At 27.8% G+C, this 27,484-nt stretch overlaps 6 protein-coding genes across 11 annotated transcripts; 3 read left to right on the forward strand and 3 right to left on the reverse strand.

The window, feature by feature from the left end:
• Positions 1-159: 159 nt before the first annotated feature.
• On the forward strand, positions 160-1,271 carry LOC109596590 (zinc finger matrin-type protein 5). The gene is made up of 3 exons (XM_020012156.2): positions 160-424; positions 478-615; positions 994-1,271. Exons 1-3 carry the CDS (start codon positions 298-300, stop codon positions 1,230-1,232), a joined length of 504 nt encoding a protein of 167 aa, XP_019867715.1. The 5' UTR covers positions 160-297; the 3' UTR covers positions 1,233-1,271.
• An 89-nt stretch (positions 1,272-1,360) lies between these two features.
• LOC109596602 (uncharacterized) lies at positions 1,361-15,471 on the reverse strand. Of its 3 annotated transcripts, none has more exons than XM_049962754.1 (5): positions 15,375-15,471; positions 10,541-10,662; positions 4,391-4,708; positions 4,158-4,264; positions 1,361-3,898 (listed from the first exon to the last, which is right to left on the reverse strand). In XM_049962754.1, exons 1-5 carry the CDS (start codon positions 15,437-15,439, stop codon positions 3,773-3,775), a joined length of 738 nt encoding a protein of 245 aa, XP_049818711.1. In that variant the 5' UTR covers positions 15,440-15,471; the 3' UTR covers positions 1,361-3,772. The 3 variants fall into 3 exon arrangements, with proteins under 3 accessions (XP_049818711.1, XP_049818712.1, XP_019867727.1); XM_049962755.1 differs by lacking the exon at positions 15,375-15,471 and adding an exon at positions 14,540-14,627; XM_020012168.2 differs by lacking the exon at positions 15,375-15,471 and adding an exon at positions 11,082-11,219.
• LOC109596601 (peroxisome assembly factor 2) lies at positions 9,456-14,517 on the forward strand. 3 transcript variants are annotated; one of them, XM_049962753.1, is made up of 10 exons: positions 9,456-9,471; positions 11,628-12,483; positions 12,543-12,766; positions 12,822-13,218; positions 13,273-13,440; positions 13,498-13,644; positions 13,709-13,879; positions 13,935-14,064; positions 14,131-14,270; positions 14,334-14,517. In XM_049962753.1, exons 2-10 carry the CDS (start codon positions 11,631-11,633, stop codon positions 14,486-14,488), a joined length of 2,385 nt encoding a protein of 794 aa, XP_049818710.1. In that variant the 5' UTR covers positions 9,456-9,471; positions 11,628-11,630; the 3' UTR covers positions 14,489-14,517. The 3 variants fall into 3 exon arrangements, with proteins under 3 accessions (XP_049818710.1, XP_049818709.1, XP_019867725.2); XM_049962752.1 differs by lacking the exon at positions 9,456-9,471 and adding an exon at positions 11,403-11,574; XM_020012166.2 differs by lacking the exon at positions 9,456-9,471 and having other exon boundaries at positions 11,587-12,483.
• Positions 15,472-19,195: 3,724 nt separating the features above from the next.
• LOC109596587 (uncharacterized) lies at positions 19,196-21,637 on the forward strand. Its single transcript, XM_020012152.2, has 3 exons — positions 19,196-19,378; positions 20,744-20,851; positions 20,967-21,637. The coding sequence occupies exons 1-3, from the start codon at positions 19,361-19,363 to the stop codon at positions 21,105-21,107; spliced, it is 267 nt and encodes an 88-aa protein (XP_019867711.1). The 5' UTR covers positions 19,196-19,360; the 3' UTR covers positions 21,108-21,637.
• A 66-nt stretch (positions 21,638-21,703) lies between these two features.
• On the reverse strand, positions 21,704-22,603 carry LOC109596589 (cysteine-rich PDZ-binding protein). Of its 2 annotated transcripts, none has more exons than XM_020012155.2 (3): positions 22,353-22,603; positions 22,075-22,290; positions 21,704-21,934 (listed from the first exon to the last, which is right to left on the reverse strand). In XM_020012155.2, exons 2-3 carry the CDS (start codon positions 22,245-22,247, stop codon positions 21,805-21,807), a joined length of 303 nt encoding a protein of 100 aa, XP_019867714.1. In that variant the 5' UTR covers positions 22,248-22,290; positions 22,353-22,603; the 3' UTR covers positions 21,704-21,804. The 2 variants fall into 2 exon arrangements, with proteins under 2 accessions (XP_019867714.1, XP_019867713.1); XM_020012154.2 differs by having other exon boundaries at positions 22,075-22,295; positions 22,353-22,602.
• A 399-nt stretch (positions 22,604-23,002) lies between these two features.
• On the reverse strand, positions 23,003-27,360 carry LOC109596580 (CCAAT/enhancer-binding protein zeta). Its single transcript, XM_049962741.1, has 13 exons — positions 27,176-27,360; positions 27,013-27,124; positions 26,774-26,959; positions 26,435-26,718; positions 25,315-25,596; positions 25,057-25,259; positions 24,801-24,948; positions 24,565-24,744; positions 24,231-24,474; positions 23,944-24,178; positions 23,593-23,882; positions 23,308-23,526; positions 23,003-23,252 (listed from the first exon to the last, which is right to left on the reverse strand). Exons 1-13 carry the CDS (start codon positions 27,254-27,256, stop codon positions 23,104-23,106), a joined length of 2,613 nt encoding a protein of 870 aa, XP_049818698.1. The 5' UTR covers positions 27,257-27,360; the 3' UTR covers positions 23,003-23,103.
• Between the last annotated feature and the right edge of the window lie 124 nt (positions 27,361-27,484).

Consider the following 27,484-nt stretch of genomic DNA (forward strand, 5'->3'; position numbering starts at 1 on the left):
TTTAAATTATATTTTTATATTGATTAAGTATTCAAGTATACTCAGATAATTATAAATCAGTGGTATGTCATAATTGTTCTGTTCTCAAGACTTAATCAATTAATTTTATTATTTTGGTAAAAAAACAGAAGTCGGAAAAGTAGATATCTAGTTGCAGGTGATATGTCACCGCAAGTAAATAATGCCCGAATTGTTTGTTATTATTTCGATATTAGATTTTCAAATTAATGTTTATGTTTAGAATAGAAAAAGTCGACATAAAAGATTATTTGCACTTATAGTAGAATTTGTTTTAAAATGGGTAGGAGATATTATTGTGATTATTGTGATAAAACATTTATAGACGATCTTGATGCTAGAAAAAAGCATTTGCAAAGTGCACAGCATATAAAAATGAGAAATATTCACTATGAAAACCAAAGAGGTACATTTTTGAGCTATTTTGTTATACAGAATACTTAATAACCAATGTTTTAGATCCAGAAACTATTTTTCGTGAAGAATCCTTAAAAACACCCTGTCGTAGATATTTCCATGAAGGTTTTTGCCAATTTGAGGGTGTCTGCAAATTTTCTCATTATACACCTGAGGATTTATATGAAGTTAGCCGACAAGGTAATAATCTTATAATATAGAGTGTGGCCCATTTGTAAACTTTTAATTTTTTCTTTGATTTTAACAAACTACACAGCTAGTATGATTTCTTCAATTTTAAAAGTCTAAAAAATACCCTGTAGATTTTGGTTTTGGACTTATCTATAAGTACATATTTTTGAACATTACAACTGATAAAAAAGTTTTCTTTTCATTTTCAAATAAGACACTGTATAAAATAAAATTTATGCACAATTCAAATTTTTGCATCAACAGTTTTTAGCATTAACTAAATGTTGTAATTTTAACCATTTTCCAAAATAAATATGTACCTCAGGAATTGTTTAAGTTATTATTATTAATCATAATATGCTGATAAAAATTATTAATTTGTTTCAGTTGAATTCAACAAAGAACTACAGAAAGCAAAAAAAATTAATAATGCCATAAAAATACCACCAGTTGAATCATGGATAGAAAAATACAACAGATCCTTAAATGAAGCAAATCCCACATTAGTCAACATATTTTGGGACTATCCCAGAAATTTAGAAAATCATCCTAATCTTCCACCTTCCTTGTTGCAATTTAACCCTAATAGTTTTATAAATGATGATTTTCCACAATGGGGTAATTAGATTTTTCATATTTTAATTTTAATAAACAATAATATTACAGCCAGAATTTCATTTCATTAAAAATTTTAAAAAAATATTTCCCTTATAATAAGTTGTGAATCATTGAAATTGTAATTAATAAAAGTCCATTGATCTACTAATATTTATTCAGATAGCATTTTTAATTAAGGTAGGTACTATATATTTAAATTCAACAATACATTACATTACAGACAAAATATAACATCATCAGAGATGGATTTACTGTTAATATACGATTAAGTCAAATACTAAAGCCAAAAACCGGATCTGGATAATTCGAATGTCCGCTCTACTATGGGTCTTCGTAATTAGATTTCTATCTACTAGTTGTTGTTACTATCAACACAAATATAAATCAATTGTATGCATTATTTCACGGAACAATTTTACGAGAGCTTATTACCTTTATTAACTTCCTGATATTTCAACAATATAATAGGTTATAAACTATTAAAAATCTTATTATATTTACAAGTGTTTTTTGTGCGAATAACCATAGAACTAATTAAGTTAATTTACTAACTACATTAGGTACACAGTGCTGGTAAACGGTGCATCCTATAAATAGAAGCAGACTAATTCATTTCAAAGTTAACAATCCAAGATTTTATAAAAATAAAATCACGATTTGTCTTTATACAGTTCTGTATACTGGTTCAATTTTTATAAAATAAATTAATAAGAAAAATGGTTTGTACTCCACCGACAATACTAGAAATAGTTTGTTATCCAGCGTGAGATTTAAATTAATCAAAATGTTTGTCGCTTTTGTACAACTAATAGTTTGTAATCATGATTTAATTTTAAAAAAAATCAATAAATTACCTAAATATCTAACCATCTTGTATAACATTTTAATAAGGTATACTTACTTTTTGCTAAACTTAAGCGTAATGGTAAATCTGTCTCTGAGATAATTACAAAAACAATTTGCTTCGACAATGAATTTATTTTATATACATGCAATAAATATTTAAGTACGGATTATTCTTTGCCAAACTTTATGGAAAATGATTATTTTAATTTATTTTTAAACAAAAGTGATAATTGGATTGTAATCATATTATTTTCGACACCAAGTAATGTGGTATAATATGACTGAAGTGTTTCGACTTGAAGTTAGGTAAATGAATATTCCCACTTAATTTTTGGATTTAATTAAACGTATGCCTAACACTAAAAACACATGAAGCGCAAACATTCAAAATCTCAATGATATAACTTAACATATATTGCCAAGTTGATGAACATGTGGTCAAGACTTTGAACGTCTGCTCAAACAAAACGGGATCAACAAATATCAATTTTTTAATTATATTTTCAAACTGTTTAAATCAAATTTATACAGCATCAAAGATTGCGGCAATGAGGGACATTATTCACCAACAAGCAAATTATTTGCTATACGGCAATTGATTTTAAATAATTCATTTTTAAAATCTACTCATTATATGTAGTGTAAACTACTGTTTAAATTGTAACTCCGTTTTTAAATTAGATTTAGACAATATGAATGGATTTAATAATACAGTATTTAATTGTAGTGTAGACAGTCTTTATTGCACAGATTAAGGTTTAGAAGAAAACCAACTGTAAACATTAATTATTAGTAATAATAGTGACTATTAAAAGCTACATAAGAAAAAAAATATGTGAAAAATTGTGGGTAGAGTTTGTATATTGATATGTTATTCAAAATTGTGTGAGTGATACGTATTCATATTGTTATTTACGACTAATATAAATTTCGGAGATTTACAACATAAACAGTAAATATTAGGAAGGTTGTACCTATACTCCTCTAGGACACCGAATTTATAATCCGGATGAAATTTCAATTCTCAGGGCAGTACTGTTGAAAATTTATATTGTAAATATATAATATATTTCAGAAGATGGATTTCTTGTATTTAAATCATAGTAAGGAGTAAAGTTAAAAATAATAATTTTGCATATTTCATTGAAATGAAAAGTACAATTTTTTTTAGCTGTATTTTTAACGAAAGTAATTGTTATTGACTATAATTGTTCTGAAAAACAGGTCCCTAATAATTTGATATTTTAGGTTGTTGGTAAGTTCTCAATTTTGTATATATTTAAAATCTAGATCATTGCACTGCTAATTGAAGCAGGATCTTTAGGCATGTACGAATCCAGAATATGCCACATATGCTCATATTTGCATACATGGCATAATATAAATAGATGTTTGCATACTTTTAATACATTCTTGAATCAACCCTGTTTTATCGTTAATAAAATGATTTATTTACCAATTCATTTAATATATAAAAAGTGTAAGGTATACATAGAATAGGAAAATTAATGAAATATTCCAAAAATTTAACCCCGATCGTGATATGGTCACGGAAATATTAATCATGTATAATTTTACGTTTAACAAATGTGAATATTTCATTAATGATAAAAGTTAAACTTTTATAAATGTAGGTAAGAAGGATCACAATATGTGTTTTTTGTAAAACACATGAAAACTAGTTATTAGGATATTTTGACGTTTAATTCTCTTGTACTTCATCGTCATGCTTACGAACCAAATGGCCTCTGAAGGAAGCTTGTATTTTTACTGCCGCCTTGTTCAATTCCGGATCAGCAAGATCAATGTCCAACTCTTCTTCCTGATTCTAAAAATACAGAAACGTTTTAATATTAACACCGCTAGCCAGTGGCACGTAGGATTTTTAATAATTCACACAAATTACACAACGTGACCACTTTACTGAAAGCACGGATATACATCCTTCCGTTGAGAATTCTATTTATATTATTAGTTTTTATTTGAGACAATTCGAAGTACATCTGATGAAAAATTTTAGAATTATTGTATCATATTTTTTTTGTAAATAAAATATTGCATCTGTGGTGAAATAATTAAATTTTTACCTCATTTTTGCTGGTGTGGCCATTATTATCATCTTCCTTTTTATCTTGTTTTCTTGACATATGACCCCGGAAAGAAGCTTGGATCTTGGTAGCTGCCTGGCATAGTTCTGGAAGTAGATAATCTATCAATTAAATATTACCAGGAAAATTAACTAATGAATTATTTTGTCATTAATTCAATTTCATATATAAGCTTCTTTTAAATGATTTATTAATAGATTCATATCACTTGCCAACGTCATCGGCTCTAAATTCCTGTTCCAGTTCCTCTCTAGTGGGCTCTGGTTCGGAGGGGTTCGATTTTTCCGGTTGTTTCATGGTTTTCCTTGTTCGATGACCCCTAAACGCAGCTTGTATTTTCGTTGCAGCTTCTTCGTCGGTTTTTTGCGCAGTCCCACTATCACCGATCGGTTGACCTTCTTTCGAACTATTAAGTTCTTCGATTTTTTTAACTTCTTTTGTGTTGTGCGATATGCTATTATTACCTTCTGCCAATTTTGTCGGGCTGCTCTTTTCGAGGGTTATCGTTTTAGCCGATGGAGGTTTTGAATCTAGAACAATCATAATCGATGTCAAGTACCTATTCTCAGAAAAATTACAATGTTAACGATGAAAAGGAGAATAAATATAAACATTATTTTATAATTACTGAATTAATAATGTTTAATAAACCAACGCATCTATTTGATTAGGATCATTAAAAATCACCATTATGAAAAGGATTGATTAATGATTAATCGATTTATAGCGAACATTAAACGACAGAAAGAGATTGATTTAAGGAATGTGGTCATTAATATAATTTCTTTTGTGTATCAAGGTTACATGATAAAATCAATGTTTCTGAGGTAATCACTTAATCTCAGATTGATCAACGATAGTGTATTTTATTGATTAAATGCATTGTCCGTATAAAAATCTTAATTAAAAAAAACGCTTCGGTTCATCAAGCCAGCTTTCAGAAAAATTAATTTTAAGTGGTATCCTATTACATAGATAGAAACAATGTAAATCTCGAACATTTATTTGGATGAAATAGGTGTAAGAATATTTGTATGTGGTAATTCTTTTAATTTTTAACCTATTAAATTAAAAAATCATTAATTCTAATTAAATATTGTTGTATTGACTTATTTTTATTATACTTACTATAGACACTAAAAATTACAAAGTTTGATTTTTTGACAATATATTCTTGTCATGTTAAGTTTGATTTTTTCTAAAATTATTGAACTTTTTAAGTTTAAAAAATCACGAAGTCAGTATAGTTTAATTCAATATTGCCTTTACTATTAATTGATTTAAACCGAAGAAGTAAACACATTAATTATGCAAGGAAAAATTATAAATTATAGGTAATTTTAAATTGATTTTACAATTATTGTGAAATATTCTTGTAATAATTTAGATTACCTTTTATTATTTTCTGCATAATTAATATATCATTGTAATTTTATTGCTTAATGAAACAACTAATAAATATCAATATTTATAAACCTATAAAAAAATTACGTGCGAAATAAAACTAAATCATCAAGTCATAATGAGGAATATCATTAATAAACATAATATGTCTTGTTAAAATACCATCATGACATTTGTGACACTCGTCTCCATTTATAAACTTTCCTTGGCCCTAAATGGGTCTATTGATTTTACCAATCTCGCCCTCGCGCCCTCCTAGGCACTCCTATATCAGCGTTACGGTTCATAAAACATTTTTTGACATTGACTTTATTGTATTTTAAAAGTTTTCAAATTTTCTATCATAAAAGCAACGTTCAAAATTTAATTGAAAACTAAAATTTATGAGGCTGATAAAATTTATGGTCATAACATTAGAAATGAAAACATAACTGTATCTTTTAGTTTAAGCTAAAAATAAATATTTCAACATATTAACATTTAAAGCTACTTCCAATTGGAGAGAAAATTTCCCAAGATACAATGTAATTTTAAAAGAAGAGAAAATTATGTTAGGAATTGAGTGAATAATACAATATTTTATAGAATATTCAGATAACGAAGAATGTGTGTTGTAAAAAGTATTTTAATTAATTTAATTTAAGCTTATTTGACGATATTAGTTTAATTATAGCATTTTTATCATATTTTATTTTATGACCCCAAATAGCTTCGAATTTATAAATAATATAATAATATTGTTTTTGTTGCGAAAATATTTGTTTATAAAAGGACAATTTATGGAATTTTTTTAATATAAATACATTCTTATCATATTACTGGTTCAAAAATATTATTAGATTACCGAAAATATGTAAACCTAATTTGAATAAAATCAATTTTATTGGATTATGACTTAAAATATTCGAAACAAATATCTATTTTAAAACATATTAATTTTAATCTAGGAAATATATTGAGGAATGGTATAATATAAATAGGATACCAAATCGATACATTTTCTAATACCTTTATTAACTGAAGTATCTATGAAATTATTAAATAAAAAATAAATATTTTGTCTTGCTATTAGTTTCATAAAAAAAATAATTAATTATATATTAGATTATTTTATTAATCATATAAACAATCAATTGTGATTAATTATTTATTTTCTCTAATATTATTAGTTAATTTAAAGAGGAATATTTAAAGATGAAAGTGACACCGGTGATTAATTAATATTTTATATCTCATCTATTTCTAACAACGTTATTTTTTGCTTGCATTGAATATTTTAGTAATTTGTCAACCAATTATAATTAAATTAAATTTCGTGTATGCGTTCCATAATTATGGTGATTTAATGAACAAGCCCTTAATTTATGGATCAACTTCGAACTCAACTTGAACATTTAATTGCACGAGCACAGATTCTCTCAACAAAAGATAATACGAAACACCCCCATATATTAGACTGACCTGTTAAAATCCACGCATATTAAATTAATTTATATATTGATCTTAAGTAAACATCCGAAATAATGGAAAAAAATACATGCATTTGAAACAATCCAGCTAATTAAAAACTATTTAACATCTATTTATAAACTAAACTATCGGTCAAACTTACTACACAAACATTAACTGTGCGAAGTTATCACTCTAAACTGAATTTTCAATATGAACGGAATTCCACTCGCAGGATTATATGTATCTAGCAAATGAGCAGCTTCGAGCAGCGACCTACGAATCGGAAGCTTTGTTCCTGAAAGTCTTGGACAGCTTTCGAACGTTTGTCTGTTACCTGTGCGAATGTAGGTGAAGCTTTCGGATTCGTTCGGTCCGGATCGAGTGGGGGGTTGTTGTTTATTTACCAGCAATATCACTACCTAACAGGATAATAAATAACAAACAATGTGTTAGTTGATAGTCACGGATCGCGAACCGAGTAAAGATCGACAATCGCTTCTTATTAAATTGATTCTAATTTTGGTGTTCCGTATTTACCTCTTTTCATTTTAATCGATAAAGCATAAAATTAAATTGGAGTTTTTACGTTTCCGTACATTAATACAATTAATCATTTGAATTTATTTAAAATTACTTATTTGATCGTTCACCATTATTCTTATTTTAATAATTTAGTCGTTTTTATCCTGATTGATTGACTAGAAAATCAATTAAATGAACAAAAAATTTCAAATTTTAACTTTATTGATTTTTTTGCATATTTTCAAATATGTGTGGAAGTATTTGCATATTTCAAACATAAGCGCCATCTGTTACTGAAAATTAACATGTTATAAACTGTTTGGAATGATCCTGCAAATCCTGCAAACATGTAGAAATGAGAGTACATAAGTATTCAGAGTGTCAGTTAAAAGTATTTCGATGCTATAAAGTTTATAAAGTCCCCAAAAAATTAATGTCATAATTAAATTGTTGTTAATTTTCAAAATAATTTTGACTAGAATATTTAATTCCTAATTGCTATCAGTACTGCATAGCAATAGAATGGACAGTCTTATTATTAGGATATTTTGTGAATTTTGCCTTTGTAGTTTAGATATGAAATAATACATATTAAAAACAGTATAAACCAGTACATTCCTGTCTAAACAAGAACATTATTCAATTTAATATCCTCTTTCACTTGGAGCTACTACGTTCAATAAATTAGAAAATTTTGGAAATCAGCTTCAAAAAAATTAGTCCAAGAGGAGAATGTTTCTAAACGAATAAAGTAACTTTAGGCCTAATGGTGGTTAAACTTGATATTATGATCCTAAAATATATACCTATAATTCAATTTCATAGCTTTTTCCATAATGATACAGTAGCATAAGTTCTGGGAGGTTACCTTCTTTTTCTCGTCCTAATTTCTTTCACATGATATTTTTGCACAATTTAGAAAAAAAAGGTACTCTTGATTTTGATTATTACTGCCGTTTTTGAAGAATGTTTAATTGATTTTCATACAATACAGATATGATATGATGAAATGACCTCAGATGAGTATGTTTGTTATTTGTATTTGTGTAACAAGTAAAAATCTGAATAAGTTGAAATATTTTTAACTTATGGAAGCGCATGTTTTGCAGTAAGACTATTTGCAGAAGAAAATTAGAGATATTGAACATTTTGCATTTATTTTATTTCATTCTGTTTACACGAGTATTTTCCTCGGACTAATATATAAATATATATAATTTGTGAGTATTATCAGTACTAATTCTCTGTCAAATGATTAATAGTACTGATTAGTATGCACACTCGATAATCACAAAAATCACAAAGGCTGACAGTCGTCATTGTCATAATTTTCAAATATGTCACAACTAAAATACTCATAAAAAATGATAAATAAGCAGCAAGAACAATGATAACTGAAAAGTACAAAGAACTATTACGTATTTGAATTTCAAGCAGAATCATTAGTATGGCAACTAACAATAAATAGCAACAATATATTGCAGATTTCAAGAAAAATTAATAGTATGGAAACAGAAAATATTGGAACGACTACAGCTTATGTAACCACCCCTTATGCTTTTAGAGAGCCTTTTGTACACGCTTTTCTTTATATTAGGAATAGCAATTAATCTGTTATTATTTTTATACCTGTATGTGATGATATTATCAGAAACAACTTTGTAAAATAATCTTTCAAATGTGGGCTAATACGTTAATAAAGTTTATCATTATTTTGTAAATAGAACTTGTTATTTCAAATTTTTAATTTAATTTATTTTTGTAAAACTGGATAATTCAATAACAAAGTTTATATATTGAATTACATTTACCTTACAAAAAATTGATAATATAAGGATTAAATATTTTGATTTTATCCACTTTTTTAAATATAATTTTTGTTACTGCCTTTAAGTTAATATTTTGTTAATTTTTTGTCTGCCCTATAATTTCATATTATGATTCAAAAAGTTTCTAATTACTGTTAAAGACGTTGTTTGATAAATCTTGGATGGTAACACGTCATCAATATTCACCATTCAATATCAATATATATATATATACATTAATGTGAAAATATATTAAATATCTAATTTAGATAAAAATTCCGGAAAATATGTAAATAAAACTAAAACTCAGCACCAACGCAGTAAATTAACGTACATTATATTATAGCATGCACTTTTTATTATAAAGTTGATTTTAACCATTCTCTCTACCGATACAGCTAAAAATCGACTTTCGTGGTTGCCTCAATGTTAAGTGTTTGGCGCGTGCAAGGCACATAGTGGCATCTTTAAACTTTCGTATAGTTTTTGCAAACACGTTCAGTAAAATGTTTAAATAATCGATTAATCGATTTTAATTTGTTTTTTCGACGAAATGTTGCAGTAAATTTTATAATTACTCAAATAGTGTAATAAATTTAGATGTGCGTACCAAAAATTAATTAACCACTGTAATATCAAAAGTGGTAATAAAAACCTCGCCTTCTTCATACCACTGATTGGCATTGAGTTATTCCTATATATTATCGGTACGGATCGATATTACTAGCCTCACCTACTAGTTTATTGACCACCAAATGTCGAATTCTTTGTGTATGTAAATAGGAATTAAGTTTGACACCTGCATTATTATTATTAATAGATTATATGTATATTATTAAATAATTTTCTTCAAATGACTTTTATTATCCAAAATTAGCTATGTCGAATTTATCATAGAGTAAAATCACATTCGTCACTATAGTGACGTATGTGTATACACATACAATGTAATATATATTGAATTTTTAAATTTGTAACGTGATATCATGCAAACATTATTGTTTCAATAAAATGTCTTTCTTTAAATTATTTTAAATGATTAAACAAATTTTAAATTAAAATTTAAATAAACTCTTTTTAAAATATTTTGTGAATAATTTATTTAATTATTTTCCAGAATACTAAATACAAATAGATACATTTTCAATAAAATATATGTTATTAATAAAAACTGACCTTCTTTGTCACTTTTTTCTTCGGTTTCTCTATTTTCATTATTTTGTCCTGCTTCATTTTGTGGGACTGATTCTTTACTTGTATTGCAACCCATTTTAAAATTTATACACCCTAAATAAAACCTGCAATAAAAAAAAGTTTAATTTAAAAATAAATTTAGTAAAGAGTGTTCAAACAAAATAGAACAAGTAGGCACAATTACGTTCACAATTTTTATAAATTTATATATTTTCTCTAAATATTAATAAATTGTCACTATGAAAGACAATTTTTATATTTTATTTAAAATGTATAAAAAAGTTGAGGTCAGGAGAACTATATGATTTCTATTTATTTTGGCCTAAAAATATTACTGTTGCTGTGATTACAACTTTTGTATTACTTTAATTTCATATAACACATTAAAAATAAAAATTATTCATTGCGAGGCAAAGTTTTAAATAATCAGTGAATTCAGATTAACAAATTAAAAAGATATTAAAATTGTTAGGGTGTGAAATCAAACATTTAAAGTGCTGGAATATTTCAAATTGTGTCTTACCAACTTCACGACCCAAAGTTATTGTTATTCAGCATATCCAATACGCTTTCCGAATTAAAATCGCGCTAAATATTAATTAATTTGATCCGAAATGTGTATTATAGGCAAAATATTCCGACTAACATCACGAAATAACCCACTAGTCTACGCACCCCTTGTTGCACGAATACGGATAATAAAGAGGGTTGTTTGAAGTCATTTAGGCGGATACCGAGCGTGCGCTTTTATTCTCTTTGTTTTATCATTACATTTCGTCATCCATGATTTATTTCTAATCAGAATTTTTAAATGTTGACCAAAAATCGTGATAGAATATGAATAATGCACTTAGTGTGCTTGTTATACAGTTTGTTCCTGGCATTTATGCAACCAATAACCCAGAGACAGTAACATAACCTCAACATAAACAAAAGTTATATAAATATATTTTTTGTGATTATTATTACTTAAAAGTGTAATTAACATACATAGTATTGAATTTTGTTAATTTTTTGTAAGTAAATTATTTTCAATTAGTTTAAGAGTAAACAACAATTCTATTTGTAGAACATGACTAAATCCAAAGATGTTGACCTTTTGTATTCAATATCCAGATTACTTTTTCCCAAATATCACCCGTTTTGGTTTTTAATTTATATGTATGGTTGGTATTTTAAGATATGCAAAACGAAGAAATTATACAAATATAAATTTGTGTCACACGAAATCTTCAATCAAATCAAGACAATAAAATCTAAAGACTTAAATAACATTATCCTAGTAAACTCTAGTAATATTTTAACATCTAATCAGTACTTAAGCTTTTATTGTACTGAAACCCAGCGACAAAGAATAGTTAATGTTATTCCTGTTAATATTCCCCATGATTTAATTTTGGGTTCAAGTGTATTATTACACAACCTATTCAAAGATCAAGATCACAATAACTTAGATAAACATTTTAGATTATTAAATTGCCAGGGACATAAAATTAAGTTTGCATCAGAAGTGGATATAGCTTTAATTAGTTGTCCATTTGAGATTTCATTTGCTGTTATTGAATATGTTTTGGGAAAATATTTTTCTACCCCAAAAATTATTTATAAATCAGACATTATAGCAATAAACTTAAAATACTTTTGTGACAAAATATTTTTTACGAATAATAAAATTGATGTTGATACTTTATATTTCAAATGTAAAAAGGTAATTGTTGATAATAAAGAGGTGTCTGGAGGATATTTTTGTGTTATTGGGGAAACCGCCATTAAAAAATCCGTGAACATTCAATCTTATTTACCCAAAACTGGGAAACATATTATTAGATTGGAAAATCCTCTTATGGAAATCCCGATTTGTCCATACGGATTGCAGGATCATTTCGATACCTTGAAAAAAGCCGTGGAGCCCTTCCTTGGCAAAAGTATGTATTATAAACAAAGATGTTCATTGAAAAATTCGCAAAATTTGTACGAATTTTAGGGAAGCTAAACGTATTACCAATATTTCTTCTTCATGGTAAAAAGGGTTCTGGAAAAGAGCGAACTTTAAGAGCTTTGGCTTCACACTTTGGATTACACTTCTACAAAATAAATAATCTTGATATATCTGCCAATGTTTATGCTCAAAATGAACAAAAAATGAAACATTCATTTTTCGTTGCACGAACTACGGCTCCATGCATTCTTACCATCTTCAACTTCGAGGTAACGAGTTAAAATCGACTTCAAATCCATAAAAAGTTTATTTCGTATTTTCTAGAATTTCGGAAAAAATAATGAGGGGCAATTCGATGAGAGAATCATTAACAGCTTTTCTCGGGAATTGGACAGTCTCTATGAGAACACATTATTCCCAATATTACTGTTCTGCTGTAGTAACGAGAAAACCATACCGCCGGACTTACAAAAAGTGTTTTTGGATACATTCACAATTGATGCCCCCAATCGTCAACAAAGGGAAAATAACCTGAAATGGATTTTAGACATGAATATGATCTCTCACAATGTGAACATAAATGAAATAGCTGATAAAACACATGGCTTCCTATTTGATGATTTAAAAGCTTTAATGTATTATGCTCAAAATGATGCAAAATTTAATAACAATAATAACAATAATGCAATAATTACGAACGAGAATTTCTTAAAATCTTTAGGTAAGGGTCAAACACCGATTTATATATTATGAAACGAAACGTGATAATTTTCAGATTTTATGCAGTTGAATTACAATGAAAGTTTGGGAGCTCCCAAAGTGCCCAAAGTCCAATGGTCAGATGTTGGTGGCTTGACGAAAGTGAAAGATGAAATTATCAAAACCATTAACTTACCCTTAAAGCATCCCGAGTTATTAAAAAGTTCTGGACTAAAAAGATCAGGTGATAGAAAGAGTAGAAATTTTGCCGAATATTCAGTAACAACATTCATTTATACAGGAATATTACTGTTTGGACCTCCGGGAACGGGAAAGACGTTAATAGCAAAAGCTGTGGCTACTGAATGTAGTTTGTGTTTTCTCTCCGTTAAGGGACCTGAATTATTGAACATGTATGTTGGACAATCAGAAAAAAATATAAGAGAAGGTACTTACATATACATAAATATTAAAAATAAAAATGACTAAAAATTGGTAAACTTAATTTTTAGTATTTGAGAGGGCCAGACAAGCGTCACCGTGCATAATATTCTTTGATGAACTAGACTCTCTTGCTCCCAATCGTGGTATGTCAGGCGATTCTGGTGGTGTAATGGATCGGGTAGTCTCCCAGTTACTAGCCGAAATGGACGGACTTGAAACAAGTACAATTTTTATTATTGGTATGTTAATTCGTATTTGTACATTTTGAAAGTGGCATAATTAGTTTTTATATAGGAGCAACTAACAGACCAGACTTGGTGGATCCCGCTTTATTGCGACCTGGGCGATTTGACAAATTATTGTACATTGGACCTTGTGTAGATGTGCCATCAAAAATTTCCGTGATTAAGGCCATAACAAGAAAGTAACGTCGATTTAAATTATTTTTATTTCCTAAAAAATCAATTTAATATGGAATAAATATTCGTAGGTTTCAATTACACCCAAATGTAGATTTAGAAAAAATTGTTACGATGTGTCCTATAAATATAACTGGTGCTGATTTTTATGGAATATGCTCTAGTGCTTGGAATTGTGCTGTTAGAAGACTAATATGTAATATTCAGCAAGGTATTAAGAAAATTATCAATTGAAATTTAGGAGCGGTTTATCTTTTCTGTTATATTATTTTAGGTATAACCGATCGTGATGAAGGTGTAACTCAAAAAGACATTGTTGTAACCATGGAAGATTTCTTAATGTCTATACAAAATGTTAAACCATCTATAAACGCAGCCGATTTAAAATATTTTGAAAAGTTGAAGAGTGAATTGGGAAGTATTATTTAAATGTTATGAAATAAAGATTTATAAATTGATACATATTTCATTGTATTATACCTTCTTAATGATATCATTAATAATTTCATTTTTACACTTTATCCTATCCCTTTATAACCTATTAAAAATTACTCTCTATTAAATTATTATTTATGACACATTGACAATCTACGATTAATGATTCTTCATTTGTTTCATTTGAAGTTATGTCAAAGCAATATGCGAGTTCCCTTGTAAACAAATGTTAATAGAAGAATGTTATAGTTACATTTTAGCTAATGGATTCAACCTAGTCTCAATATATTCCGATATTTGCAATGGAAAAAACGAAACATTTTTGTACCTTGAAAAAAGGCGTACCAAAAAATTTTACGCCTCTGTTGCCACCAAGTTCAAGCTATCTGCGTAAATTCAAGCGATGGTTGATAATGAAAAACTCATTGAATATGAACAATGCCAAATGCAAGGAATACTTTAGAACTAGACTTGAAATGTATAAAGAACAAGAACGACATTTTCACCAGCATCCGTTTATCATTCATCCATTCAGTATTATGAATAGCATACGAGAGGTACTCTTCTTATTAACATTTACTGTTGCTATATTATTTTTTCCATTCGAAGTGAGTTTTCCCTTGAGTCCTTCCAAGATAATTGTGGGTTACGTTATTCGAGCATGTGTTATATTTCATATACTACTAAATTTTGTAACAGGTTACTGCGATGAAAAGAAACAACGTATTGTATTAAATCCGATAGAAATTGCTAAAAAGTATGTTTTTACCTATTTTATTTTCGACTTGTGTCCATTGTCATTCTTTACTTACACTGGATGGCGATATTGCTTACACATATCACATTTTTTTATATACGCAAGAATAAAAACAGTACATACCTTATTAAGATATAATCTGCGATACTTCTGTTCAATTTCTGAAAGCATATCGACTTGTATAACATTTGCAGTTACAACTTTTTGTATGATACATTTCTTTACATGTGGTTTATATTTTGTTCCAACATGCGTTTACTTAGCGACAGAGTCGTTTCCAATGAGATCTTGGCTAGTGGAAGCACACATAGATCCATCAATGATGCCACGTCCCGACTTATTAACCATATATTTACATTGTTTGTTGATGGCATCTTGTCACTTTTTTGGAGCAGGACTAGGAATGTACCCTCTCAAAGATGTGGCAAATGAAGAGATTCTACTATCTATAGTTTTGTTGTCGGGAAGATTATATACATTATTCGTGATTGCTAATCTGTTAATTACATTTGGAATTGTAAGTATATCAGAAACTAAATATGAGGAGGTACTACAGCAACTTTTAAAATATGCTATTGCGAATAGATTTCCAAATTCTTTAAAGGAGAGAATATTAAAATATTTTAACCATAAATTTCAAAAACGATATTTTAATGAAAGGAATATCATAAGTGGTTTATCGGACAATTTGAAATCTGAAGTGCGAATATCAAATTGCAAAAATTTATTGCATATATCAGACTGGGTTTCAGTGTTATCTAAACACGGAACAATAGATATCCTAAACAGTACGGAACAAGAAGTGTTTCTACCCAACGATGTTATAGCTAAATACAGAGACAATATCGACTACATTTATTTTATTCAATCGGGAACAGTTGTTATATTAAATAAAAAAGGAACAGAACTTATGCACGCCACAGATGGAGATTCGGTTGGATTGTTGAGTCTTCTGTGGGACGTACGTGAAAAACACGCGCTTTCAGCTGTCGCATTGGAAATAACTAACACTTATAAGATTAAAAAGGAAGACTTAATTCGTATGTTCAAGAATTATCCTGAATTCTTAAAACAATATGAAATAAAGACCAAGAAGGCTATATTAAAATGGGAGAACTTGAACGCTGCTAAACACGATGTAATTTTAGATTTGGTGAAGAGCTTAGAATCCGGACACATTCTTCAAAAACCCAGGAAGCGACCAAAATATTCGTCAAAATTATAAAATGTTTAAATTTAATAAAAGATTTTTCTTTCAACTGGCTCGTAATTAATAACATATAAATAATAATTATAATATAATATTTTTTTAACTTTAAGATATATAAAAAAAATGTCGGAACATTTAACTTTTTCAGATGTAATATAATAAACTTCATTGCAAATCATGACCCGAGTTGAAGGAGTATAGAGCAGACATAACATGTCTAACGTAAGTTTCGTGAACAAACTCCAAATGAACATATGAATCAAATGATGGGTTTGATAATTTTAAGATTCCGTATTCTTTCAATTCTCTGTCTATATGCAATGTTTAATGATACTGCTTGGTGTCAATCCGCCTTTCTTTACTCCACTTCCTTCTATTGCCAATGATTGTTGATTTTATCTGATAATTCTTTTCTATTCTTTAAAGACTAATAAAAATAAGGAAGCAGAAAATTAGGTAGTAATCACTTACTTAAATGTTCTTTGACTTTAATTACGATGAGATTAAACAAATGAACTCTTAAAGATAGTTGTAGTTACTCCAAGCCGAAGAAATACTTGAATTTCACATGGAATATACTTTAAAATACATCTATTTAACTAAATTAGTATAGACAAATTAAAGAGAATAATCAAATATATTGTCGTACTTAAATAAATTTCTGGTAATTAAAAATATTCACAGTAGAATCAACTATTCATTACATTCGATGAAATAAAAAGTATCGTATATTATTTCTATTTTATAATGTTTTTGTTCTTCTTTTTATATACTGATGTTCAGATTCAAGAGTAATATGATGCATTACACTCCACGTGATAATGTATGACTAAGATTTTCTTCGCTGAATATCGAAAGGTTTTGAAAAGGACAATGGCTACTCCCACACAATGTGCTTAACAACATTCTTCCACTTCCAAACACAAAAAAGAAAAGGACTCAAAGCAGAAGTTAATTATTAACATACAGCTATTGAGAATAGCAGATAAATGAAGAAAACAGAAGAAACAAAGGTAGAAACAAAAAACTAAGATAATAATCATAAAAATGTAAATAAAAAGTTTTCAGAAGGAGTAGTCAACTGATTATAACCAAAAAAAGAAAATGGAAAACAAACTATAAAAAATAACTAGACGGTATAAATTTCAAAGTACCGAAATTATTACAATTAATTAAAATAATTTATTAATCTTTCACAACATTTACTGATAGTACCGTAACATGGTGTTTTGAAACATATGCCACCTCAATATCAATACAACGCCAAACATCAACAATAACATGTTTAACTCATATATTAATAATGCGAATAGTCTACATAAATTCGCGTTAAGTAGATGATTTCTGAAGAACTCTGTCAACAGAATTTTATTGTTAGACCTAATTTTACATATTATATTAAGATATACAAATTATTTTTAGATTGATTTATCGCATCATGTCTAAATGTGGACTGACGTTTCGCACGCTTTCTGAGCGTGCCCGGAAATTTATTTCGCAAAGTGTTGGAGACGATTTTAACAATGATAAAGATTGGGATTAACATCTATTTTTTGTTCTAATTTTTTAGATTCGTTTATTGAAGAAAAATATTGTAAATTTTGATTCTTTCAGAAAAAAATGTACTTACAATAGACTCTATTTTTAAAAATTTGCAGCGTGTTTCACCAGTTTAACCATATATACTATATACATAAGTGTACCATGATCATTATCGTAATAGTGCATGATCGAATATTTTCTCCAAATGCTCATGACTGGCAAATTCCACACATATCGTAAGTGGAACAAAACTTACCATAAACTTGATGGCATAAACCGAGTTTCCTAATATAATAAAAAAAAATAGTATCAAATTTATCTTTTTAAGCTATTTTATTTAAGTTTTAAGTTTTTAGTTAACGAAGAATCTCGGTTCCAATACAATTAAATTAATGTATCCAATAACCACACTTATATACCAGAGTAAATTAAATAAAACTTAAGTAATTAATTTAATTTACTGAATACTTGTGTCACTTTTCTTTTTGTTAAATGATTTCTAATTGCATTGTACTGAATTAACAAAGAAATTATAAAAATACGAACATGATCGAATCTTTATCAACACGTTGAATACTTATGGTAATTTATAAAAGAAGTAATTTGACATTGTATAATTAATTTGATATAATTAAAAATGATATATATTTAAAGGAGATGCATAAAACTATTTATTTTAACTAATTAATTAAAGCAAATATTATCATGATTAGTGCACGTGTTGTTCTCTTGTAATAGAGCATGTTATTCAATACTGAGTGATTTGAATTAAAGTATTATTATGTTAAGTTATTACTCTAAATATGAGAGAATTAAAAAATGTTAATAGTGATTGACAATATGCATTCAAAAGCAGAAACAAAATTTTAAATAGAACTTTGAAATGAGTACAGATTATTCTTTGTTTATATAATGTATACATCTTACGGCTACGTTACAAAATATATATATAAATTATACATAAAATATTATTTATAAAACGTAAACATGATTTCAATGTTGAAAATTATGATTTTCGTAGTGTTCCCAAGACTGCAGTATCACACAAATGTAAATGTATTTCTGGAGGTATGTTTATCAGTACATTCCGAAATGAAGAAATCAAAGGTCATGTTATTGTATAAGGGTGTACTGTCTGCATTCCAACGAATTGTGCTTCCAATTTCCTGGAGACACGGCATGTTTTTTGCTTGCGCTATTTTATCTATCGACATTATCAATTTTAATTAATGGACTTGGGACTATTTCATTGCATATATACTTAATTTGAGGCGTGGGCAGTTAGTTGCCAGTGAGTGAGTGCTCGATGCGTAATTTTAACGTCCCATTAACCGTGTTTTGTTGAGGACTATTTAAGATGGAGTTTTTAAGAAAGGTAAGGGAAAATTAATTATTGTTTATTATTCATTGTAAGCATTGTGTTCCATTAAATATTTATTTAGAAATCAGTGATCTTTTATGAATAAGTCTTAAAAAATTCCAAAAGAATTGAACATTAAAATTTAATTAAATATAAGATCACATGGCATTTGTTACGGATTGCATTAGTTAAATTATTTATCGGTAACAATTGGAAGTTTGAAATAGAACATGTGCGTCTACCACATGTACACAGCTAACAGTAATAACCAATTTAATTCATTTTATTGAATGAAAACTTTCAAATTAATTAATTATATTGGATATAATTCATATTTTTATTAAATATGCACTCATGTATGTTTTCAATCCGAAAAAATAAATATCATTAATTCTCTTCGTGATCGTCTGCCGAATTTCGGTCATTACGTATAATATTAGTCATTTATATTCATTTTGGTGTTGCAATAAATTTTATAGTCCTGATAATACAAATATGTTGCACTATAATACAATAAATTATCTAACCTGGAAGTAATCGTGGGACATTTGTTGCAACATCTTTTATAATAATTTTTATTATATTAATTTATTTTTTGTAAAATGACGTTGACAAATATATATATATATATATATATATATATATATATATATATATATTCAGGATGTTTAAGAAAGTTTATCTAATATGTATTCTTTAAATTAAAAATTTGATTGATATTGTTAATAAATTATTTAATAAATTAGTTTACTGCTAAAATAATCTACAATTTTATCATGCTCTCAGTAAAAGATGTTTAGGAATTACGGACAAATATTGGATGACTAAAATAATTAAGTAATAAGGATGTAAGTTTCATAAATATATTGATAATTCATTAGTGATTGATAAACGATTAATTAGACTGAAGTTATTCCAATAATAAATTAATTTGGACACACAGTTACATTTTTAATTGATTATTTACTAATTAAGCAGTCAATAATATGTCGACAGACGAAGTAAATAAGCAATAAAATCTTTTCAAAGATACTGAATAAACTCCAGTTATGTTATCTAAACTGCCCGAGGTTAATATGACTAAAAATTTTATTTCATCATGTTATTAACAAACAGATTCATGTTATGTTCCTATAAACTAAATGTTTTATCTCGTGAATACTGCCAGTTTCAAAAATTTTATTATTAATAAAAATGTTAGTGTAGTGTGACTATAATTATACATGCAGTAGTATATTCCGGTTACTACTACTGTACATTGCAAACATAAATCACTTAAGTTAAAAACACAGAAAAATAAATAATTTGATAAACTTTTATAAGAAAAATTTATTTCCATGCGGTAGAAGTATGTTCTTCTAATTTTAATATTTCGTTTAGATTACACTGTTCCTGCTTGTATTTCTACTAATACAAAATGCAGCAACCAGACCTGGTCTTCTAGGAGAATTTCCAGACGGCGTAGAAGACAAATGTTCAGACGAAAGTGTAAGTATAGATAGATTTAGTAATATTATTAGCACGACGTGGTATAAAATAATTTTAGACATTACCACAAAAAAAATTCGTATTATCTGTACCGTTTCTTATTAATATATTTCAGCCCACTATTGAAGTTTGCCAAAGATGTGCCAAAACCACCAAATCACCGCTTGTATATCCGATGTGCTGCTCGAATCAAGAGGACGCTTTTAATTGGTGCGTTCGTTATGTCAACTTCGGGAACGTTAACAAACCTGAATAATCGCACAAGTGAAACATCAATTTTGTTAATTGTATACGGATTATCTCATATCATTTTGTGTACATATTATGTGCATATTAAAATGCATCAATTTATAATATATAATAGGCAATTAGGCTTATTCAATGAATGTCTTGCATGTTAACAATATAGCAAGAATGTGACGATGTATGGTATTCTCCAAACGAGCTGTCTTAATTTTTAATTGAATTACATAGATAGATATATCGAAAGTGCAAAAATTAAGTTCAGCGAAGTATTATTTAAACTGTCAACATTGTTTTGAGAATGCTAACGTTGTTGAAGTTGTGACAAGAATTGTTACTTAACGCAATTAATTATATAGCGTAGGCAATTTAGAGACGAAAGGATACTTCCGAACATATAATTATGGCTGTGATTAAATGTGAAAATAATTTACTTAAATTTTATATTATCATTTAGAATGTAGCAATGCAATTTTTATAATTTTAATTTATTAATAAATTTGTAATATAAAAGATGTTTTATTTATTAAAATCTAGTTTTGACTTTTGATTTTTATTGAATACCTTTAGGAAAGTGACATATTTAAGAATGGCAAATAAAACACTACATTAGATATATACATATATTAAAAATTCTAACAATAAATTATAATTGTACATGTAACATTGGTGGAATTAATAATTAAAAATATAATTTCCAGTCTAACTTCTTAGGCAGAAGATTGCCTATAATTCTTTGTGCTTATAATCTTTTTTCCACACATAGCACATATACCTTTTTTATATGCACACGATTGGCAATAATGTGATCCCACTTGATGTACTTTCTGTCGACATATTCTAAAACAAAATATTCAAAATTAATATATATATAAAACATACAATTTGCTACACAAATGTATGCATGCATTTGTGTATTAATGAAGGGTTCATTCTTAATAAAATATATAATACCTATAGATAATAAAATCAGACAGTACCTGCATGTTTCAAATTTAGAAGTGTATGGATTAAACCTGTTCTTTGATGCTGTTAAAGCTTTATTTTCATTAATCTTACGACCACCAGATTCTGTGGTGTTCCTTGCTCCAGATTTCCATGTATCTGGTGTAATAACTTTGCCAACCTTTGCTTGACATTTATCACAAACCATTTTCGAAATTAGTTGCTCTGTATTTAGTGGATAAAAAGAACACCTAACCTAAAAATACAACAATTAACAATTTGGGTACAATGTTTTTTATACAAATTGTTATACCTTCTAACACAAATAAACTGTGTTGTGTATTTACAAAATAAACAACGGTACACTTCACAATGTTCAAAGGAATCAAAGCAGAGCCAAATTGCTGTAAACGCCGTTTTTGATCTGAAGATTTAAATTACTCCTGTTAATTTTTAAATCCTTTGCACACAGAATGACATCATGGAATTTGAAATACTGTTTATAAACTGTTGCCTAGATCTGGAACAGGTAGATCTGCTAATCTATGTTTAGGTACAAGACAAAGAAAAAACAATAATCGCAGAAAAGTATAGAGATCATTTCTCTCACTATTCTATTGCACAATAGAGGGCGTAACGTATACTTACTAACAATCCATACAGTAGAATTAGCAAAGAATACCGATAATGTCTCTAAGAATTCCGAGTTTAAATATCTAATGCCGATTTTGTAACATCCAATAATAAATAACTTTTTTTAATTAAAATATACTATTATCTATTAACAGATGTGTGAATTACAGATACGCGAATATAGCGCCACTAACTAAAGGCAAACACTAAATTTAGAAAATTTTGCGAATATTTGCATACAAACTGAATACTCTTAATATCTAACTTTTTACCACTTACGTTATAAAATCTTCTCTTCTATTTCTAATCTTAATAAGAATAAAATAAGGATAACTGTACAAACAAATTTATTTTAAAATAAAAATTGAACAGTATATTTTATACAACGTTTAGTTTTTTGGGTTTTTTTGTTGATCATCATAATGTGCAATTTATTTTTTAAGCTTCTTCTTTTTATTATTATTCTTCTGGAACGATTTTCGTTTTCCAAAATTCTTTTCTTTGTGTCCTTTACCTACAGCTCTGTTAAATCCTTTCAACCATTTGTCACGACTCTCTTCCCACGCTAATTGCTTTTGTTCTAAAACAAATATTGGTATTAATTATGTTTTAACTAAGCATTCTCTAATACGTACGAGCATTATCTTTGCAAGCAAAGTTATTTGAACCACCAGGTGTAACAGATGAAGCTCCCTCATCTTCCAACAATGTGGCAAATTCATCAGCTGATGCAAACAAAGAATTGATATCGCTTTTATTACTCTTCTTATTTTTAAATTTGCCTTTGGTTTGACTTGGTTCATCAAAACTCTCATCATCCATATCTTCATCATCACTTTCATTACTCAGCATATCTAAATTATAAATTTAAAATAATTAAACAATTTCAAACTAATATTATTTTACTATTTAGTACATACCTTCTCCTGATTCAGAACCTAAATCAGACAATTCCGAACCGTCATCATCATTTTCGTCATCATCGTTGTCAATATCATCATCACTGTCATCATTTGAAGCTTTCTTATTTTTCTTTGCTTTTAAACTATCTCCAACTTGTTCCATATAATCAATATCTTCATCAAAATCTTTGATACCTGCCATTTTATCAAGCATTTCCTCAAACTCTTCACTTTCAACTGATTCCAAGTCACTGTTGTCATCATCATCTTTTGCATTTTTTTTGAGTTCATATTTCTTTTTGAGGTAGCTATAAAGGAAAATTTACAACTTCCTGTATTTCTCATAATTATTTAGTAACATTTACTTACTGGTATAAAAATCGTTCATCAACAGGAATGTTTTTTTCATTTTCAGTTATGTAACTAATTGAACTGATTGGTAAAGTTCTTACACCAGTCGGCTTATACAGTTTTCTTTGGCCAAATGTTGGATGGGCACCTTGCTTTTCAACATCTTTCTTAGGATTTTTGAAAACGAATCTATCTAAAAATCTGACCAACGTGAAGTCTTTTAAAGGGTCACCACCGTAATTAACAAATTCTCCTAAAATACGCACGTTAATTTCTAATGAAAATTTTAACAATAGTATACTCACCTTTCATTATATTTGAAGCAAACATTGACACAGTAGGATGAAAATGATTTTGCAATAAAAGTAACTCCGTATATGCCGCATATTTTGCCCCCGCATATGAAGGGTTTCGGACCAAAGGATTGAAATCAGTGTTATTTGTGACATTTTTATTACTATTAATTGCATGGAACCAACTAGGTGTCTGTTTAGCGTCTGATGAAGTTTGTTCATTTGAACCATTTTCCTGAAGTACATCCTTATTATCCTAAAAAAATATATCATAATGATTAATTTTATATATAACTTTTTTCAGATTGAATGATTCAATAAAATATTGAAAAAACTTAAAACTCACTTCATCTTCTTCAATGACTTCCTCTTTGATATCTACATATTTTTCCTCGCCGTCGTCATCAAAACTTAACAATTTGGACTGATTTAATGTGAACGCTCCCAGTTGTTCTTTTTTAGACATCAAGTTATTTATTAAATATAATATGCCAAAACTAAATGATGGTGATACATACAGTGATATCTGCAAAACATATGTTTATAAAAATTTTTAAAAACTGTTAACATGTAATTAATCACCTGCAATACTCTCTTTATGAATGTTTTTACTCTATCTATATCTTTATCTTTAAGTAAAGCTTTATAAATTAAACTTAGCAACATTGCCTGATGTGTGGTATTAAGTAGATTGGGATCAACCAGTTTTTTGTACAAAGCAGAATAAAACCTAAAAACAACATATAAAAATTTAAAAAACAAACATAATAATAAAATTTGTATTTTTTTGGACAATTTAATTCTGGAAAAATACTCAAAATATTTGAATTTTTCTTACCTATCATTGATATTACTGCTGAAATCAGCAACTTGAAATAATAATGTAAGGGCATGCAAACTTATGTTAAAGTTTGCCATGTGAACAAGTCTGTACATGGTATCTATATGTTCATTTATCTTCTCATACTGAAGTTTTGCATATGGGTAAGCTCTTTTGATACCCATTAGTAGAACAGACATCATTCTACTGTCGACTTCACCCTAAAATAATCAGTATATTATAACAAATTTGTTTAAATTGTTAATATAAACAAACCTTTTTAATGCATCCTTTGAAGAATGAAAAATATACCTCAATAAGCTTTCTAGCAATGTCGTCGTTTTCATGGCTAAGATAAAACTGAGATAAAAAACACAAGCTGTAATATTGAGCTCTACTTGAAATGTTACTCCTATATATCATTTTTTCTATCTCATTTAATACAACTCCTTGCATCTTATTGTGTTGTAAGAGAAGTTGAGTTAAACAATAAATTGCCTTGGATGCAACTTTCTGGGAGGGATCTCCAAATTTATTTACAATATGTGACAACAGGTTCTAAAAAAAGTTTTCTAAGATGTACAAATAGGTTTAACCAATAATAAAACAATTTTACTATTTAATTAATTATTAATAATGTATACATTCAATATAAATATGAAATCATGCTGTTATTATTTTCATAATATTTAAAAACATACTGTATAAAAAGTAAAACCAATATCATACAAATTTCAAAATCAGTTCAAGTCATCTGTCATTACACTTTCATCATCTCATAACAAACATTTTTCATAAAAATTAGTTATCAGTGTAAATGAAACAGCTACAGATAATGAAACAAGATATTTTCACAGTTCATCAGGAAAAAGCTATTTTGGATTTCATTATAAAACACAATGCATTTGAAAATCTTAAATATGATATATTCTGGAAATCATTAGAGAACCTTAAAATAGTCGATAAACCATGGCAAAATATCAAGAGGCACTTTAAAAATCAGATGCTTTTAAAATTGAACAGCAAATATTTTAATTTAACCAGTTTTTCAATTAGGAACATATTGAACCAGTTTAATCTTAGAGAAGACGAAGTGTTTAATAACCCAAGGAGGGTTCATTATGAACAGTTGGGGGAAAGTGATTCACAAAAGAAGGTTGTTGTGTTTTTCAAAAAGCCAAATACAGTTGATAAAACATTTATGGATCAAATTCGAAACAACCCAATTACTTTGGAAGAAAATTCCAGGATAATAGTTGTGAATAAGGTTGAAGAACATTGAAGACTATAATGTAAAATATTACATTTCATTTCATTACTTAATAAACAGTTTTATTTCGATTAACTTTATTAGCAAGAATTTTATTTAACCTCAGAATTAATAAATTGCACATACCTTTTCTTGTTCAGGATTTCCACTCAACAAGTTGTACATAGCAGAAATTGCTTTTTCTTTATTTGCATCAACAGTATCATGTGCTGCAGTATTTAAAGCAGAAATAAATAAGGCATACAACTCCTTCAATTGATCTTCAAAGTACCACATGCTAAGAATCTTTCTCCTAGTAATTGCATTTCCTGAAGCCAAATCATTAAGGCTCAGTAAAGGCTGTTGGTCAAAAGTTTTCAGTTTTTCATCTGGTTTTAACAAGTCAGTTATAAATAATTCTGATAATGTATCTGAAATATAAATTTTCATGAATAAATTATTTTTTAATTTATTAATATATCGTACCTATCACTAAAGTACATTCTTTCTTTTTCCCAACTTTAACCATGCTCACAAGATACCTGATTTTTTCTAAATTACATACAGGATCATCCTGAATTGCAACAACATGAGCAGCAATTTTATCTGATACTGTTCCTTTAGACATCACAGTCTTAATCCACTTGTAATTTGAATTTGTTTTAGAGTTTCCTGTAAAATTGTTAGTTTAATAACCTTTTATATTTTCTAATATTAAAACTTACGTGTTTCATAACTGATGACTTCAGAATCATAACACTTTTTTGCTTCCTCTTTAAGTTCTATGATAATTTGATCAGTAATTGTACCAGTGTTTTTAGGACATTTTTGTGATATCTATAAAGTATTAATTTATTTCAATGTTAAAATAATCATGTGTTTACATACCCTGTTAAACCATTTTATTTGTTCTTCATAATTATCTTCAAACTCTTGATTATCTGGTTTGCTAAAATTACCTTTCTTCATTGTGAACAAAGAAAAAGTAGGACTGTGAACAAATTAATCTTCACAGAAAAAGAAATTCTGTGATATTTTGAACTGTTAATAAACACATGTGAGACTTGTTTTTATTTTTAGGTTATTGGACAAACAATAGAAAACTGTTTTCAAATTGATAATGCAGATTCCTTTTAGAACTTTTAAATAAATTACAGATTGTAGTCGTTTGTTTGCTCTGTCCCTCAAGATAATACT

This window comes from Aethina tumida, chromosome 2, assembly GCF_024364675.1.
Source record: "Aethina tumida isolate Nest 87 chromosome 2, icAetTumi1.1, whole genome shotgun sequence".
In the NCBI taxonomy this organism is placed as follows: Eukaryota; Metazoa; Arthropoda; class Insecta; order Coleoptera; family Nitidulidae; genus Aethina; species Aethina tumida.

Coding starts and splice junctions, on each gene's coding strand:
- LOC109596580 (XM_049962741.1), bottom strand. CDS start 27,256: ATGAAGAAAGGTAATTTTAGCAAACCAGATAATCAAGAGTTTGAAGAT. Junction 27,125..27,175: donor AAATAAAATGGTTTAACAGG/GTATGTAAACAC, acceptor AATACTTTATAG/ATATCACAAAAATGTCCTAA. Junction 24,745..24,800: donor TCATAAAGAGAGTATTGCAG/GTGATTAATTAC, acceptor TATGTTTTGCAG/ATATCACTGTATGTATCACC.
- LOC109596601 (XM_049962753.1), top strand. CDS start 11,631: ATGACTAAATCCAAAGATGTTGACCTTTTGTATTCAATATCCAGATTA. Junction 12,484..12,542: donor GGAGCCCTTCCTTGGCAAAA/GTATGTATTATA, acceptor TACGAATTTTAG/GGAAGCTAAACGTATTACCA. Junction 13,441..13,497: donor TTCTGGACTAAAAAGATCAG/GTGATAGAAAGA, acceptor TCATTTATACAG/GAATATTACTGTTTGGACCT.
- LOC109596587 (XM_020012152.2), top strand. Junction 20,852..20,966: donor ACAAATGTTCAGACGAAAGT/GTAAGTATAGAT, acceptor AATATATTTCAG/CCCACTATTGAAGTTTGCCA.
- LOC109596602 (XM_049962754.1), bottom strand. CDS start 15,439: ATGTTATACAAGTCGATATGCTTTCAGAAATTGAACAGAAGTATCGCA. Junction 4,709..10,540: donor AGAAAAAAGTGACAAAGAAG/GTCAGTTTTTAT, acceptor TGATTGTTCTAG/ATTCAAAACCTCCATCGGCT. Junction 3,899..4,157: donor GCCACACCAGCAAAAATGAG/GTAAAAATTTAA, acceptor CTGTATTTTTAG/AATCAGGAAGAAGAGTTGGA.
- LOC109596589 (XM_020012155.2), bottom strand. CDS start 22,247: ATGGTTTGTGATAAATGTCAAGCAAAGGTTGGCAAAGTTATTACACCA. Junction 21,935..22,074: donor TCTAAATTTGAAACATGCAG/GTACTGTCTGAT, acceptor ATTTTGTTTTAG/AATATGTCGACAGAAAGTAC.
- LOC109596590 (XM_020012156.2), top strand. CDS start 298: ATGGGTAGGAGATATTATTGTGATTATTGTGATAAAACATTTATAGAC. Junction 425..477: donor TCACTATGAAAACCAAAGAG/GTACATTTTTGA, acceptor CCAATGTTTTAG/ATCCAGAAACTATTTTTCGT. Junction 616..993: donor ATATGAAGTTAGCCGACAAG/GTAATAATCTTA, acceptor AATTTGTTTCAG/TTGAATTCAACAAAGAACTA.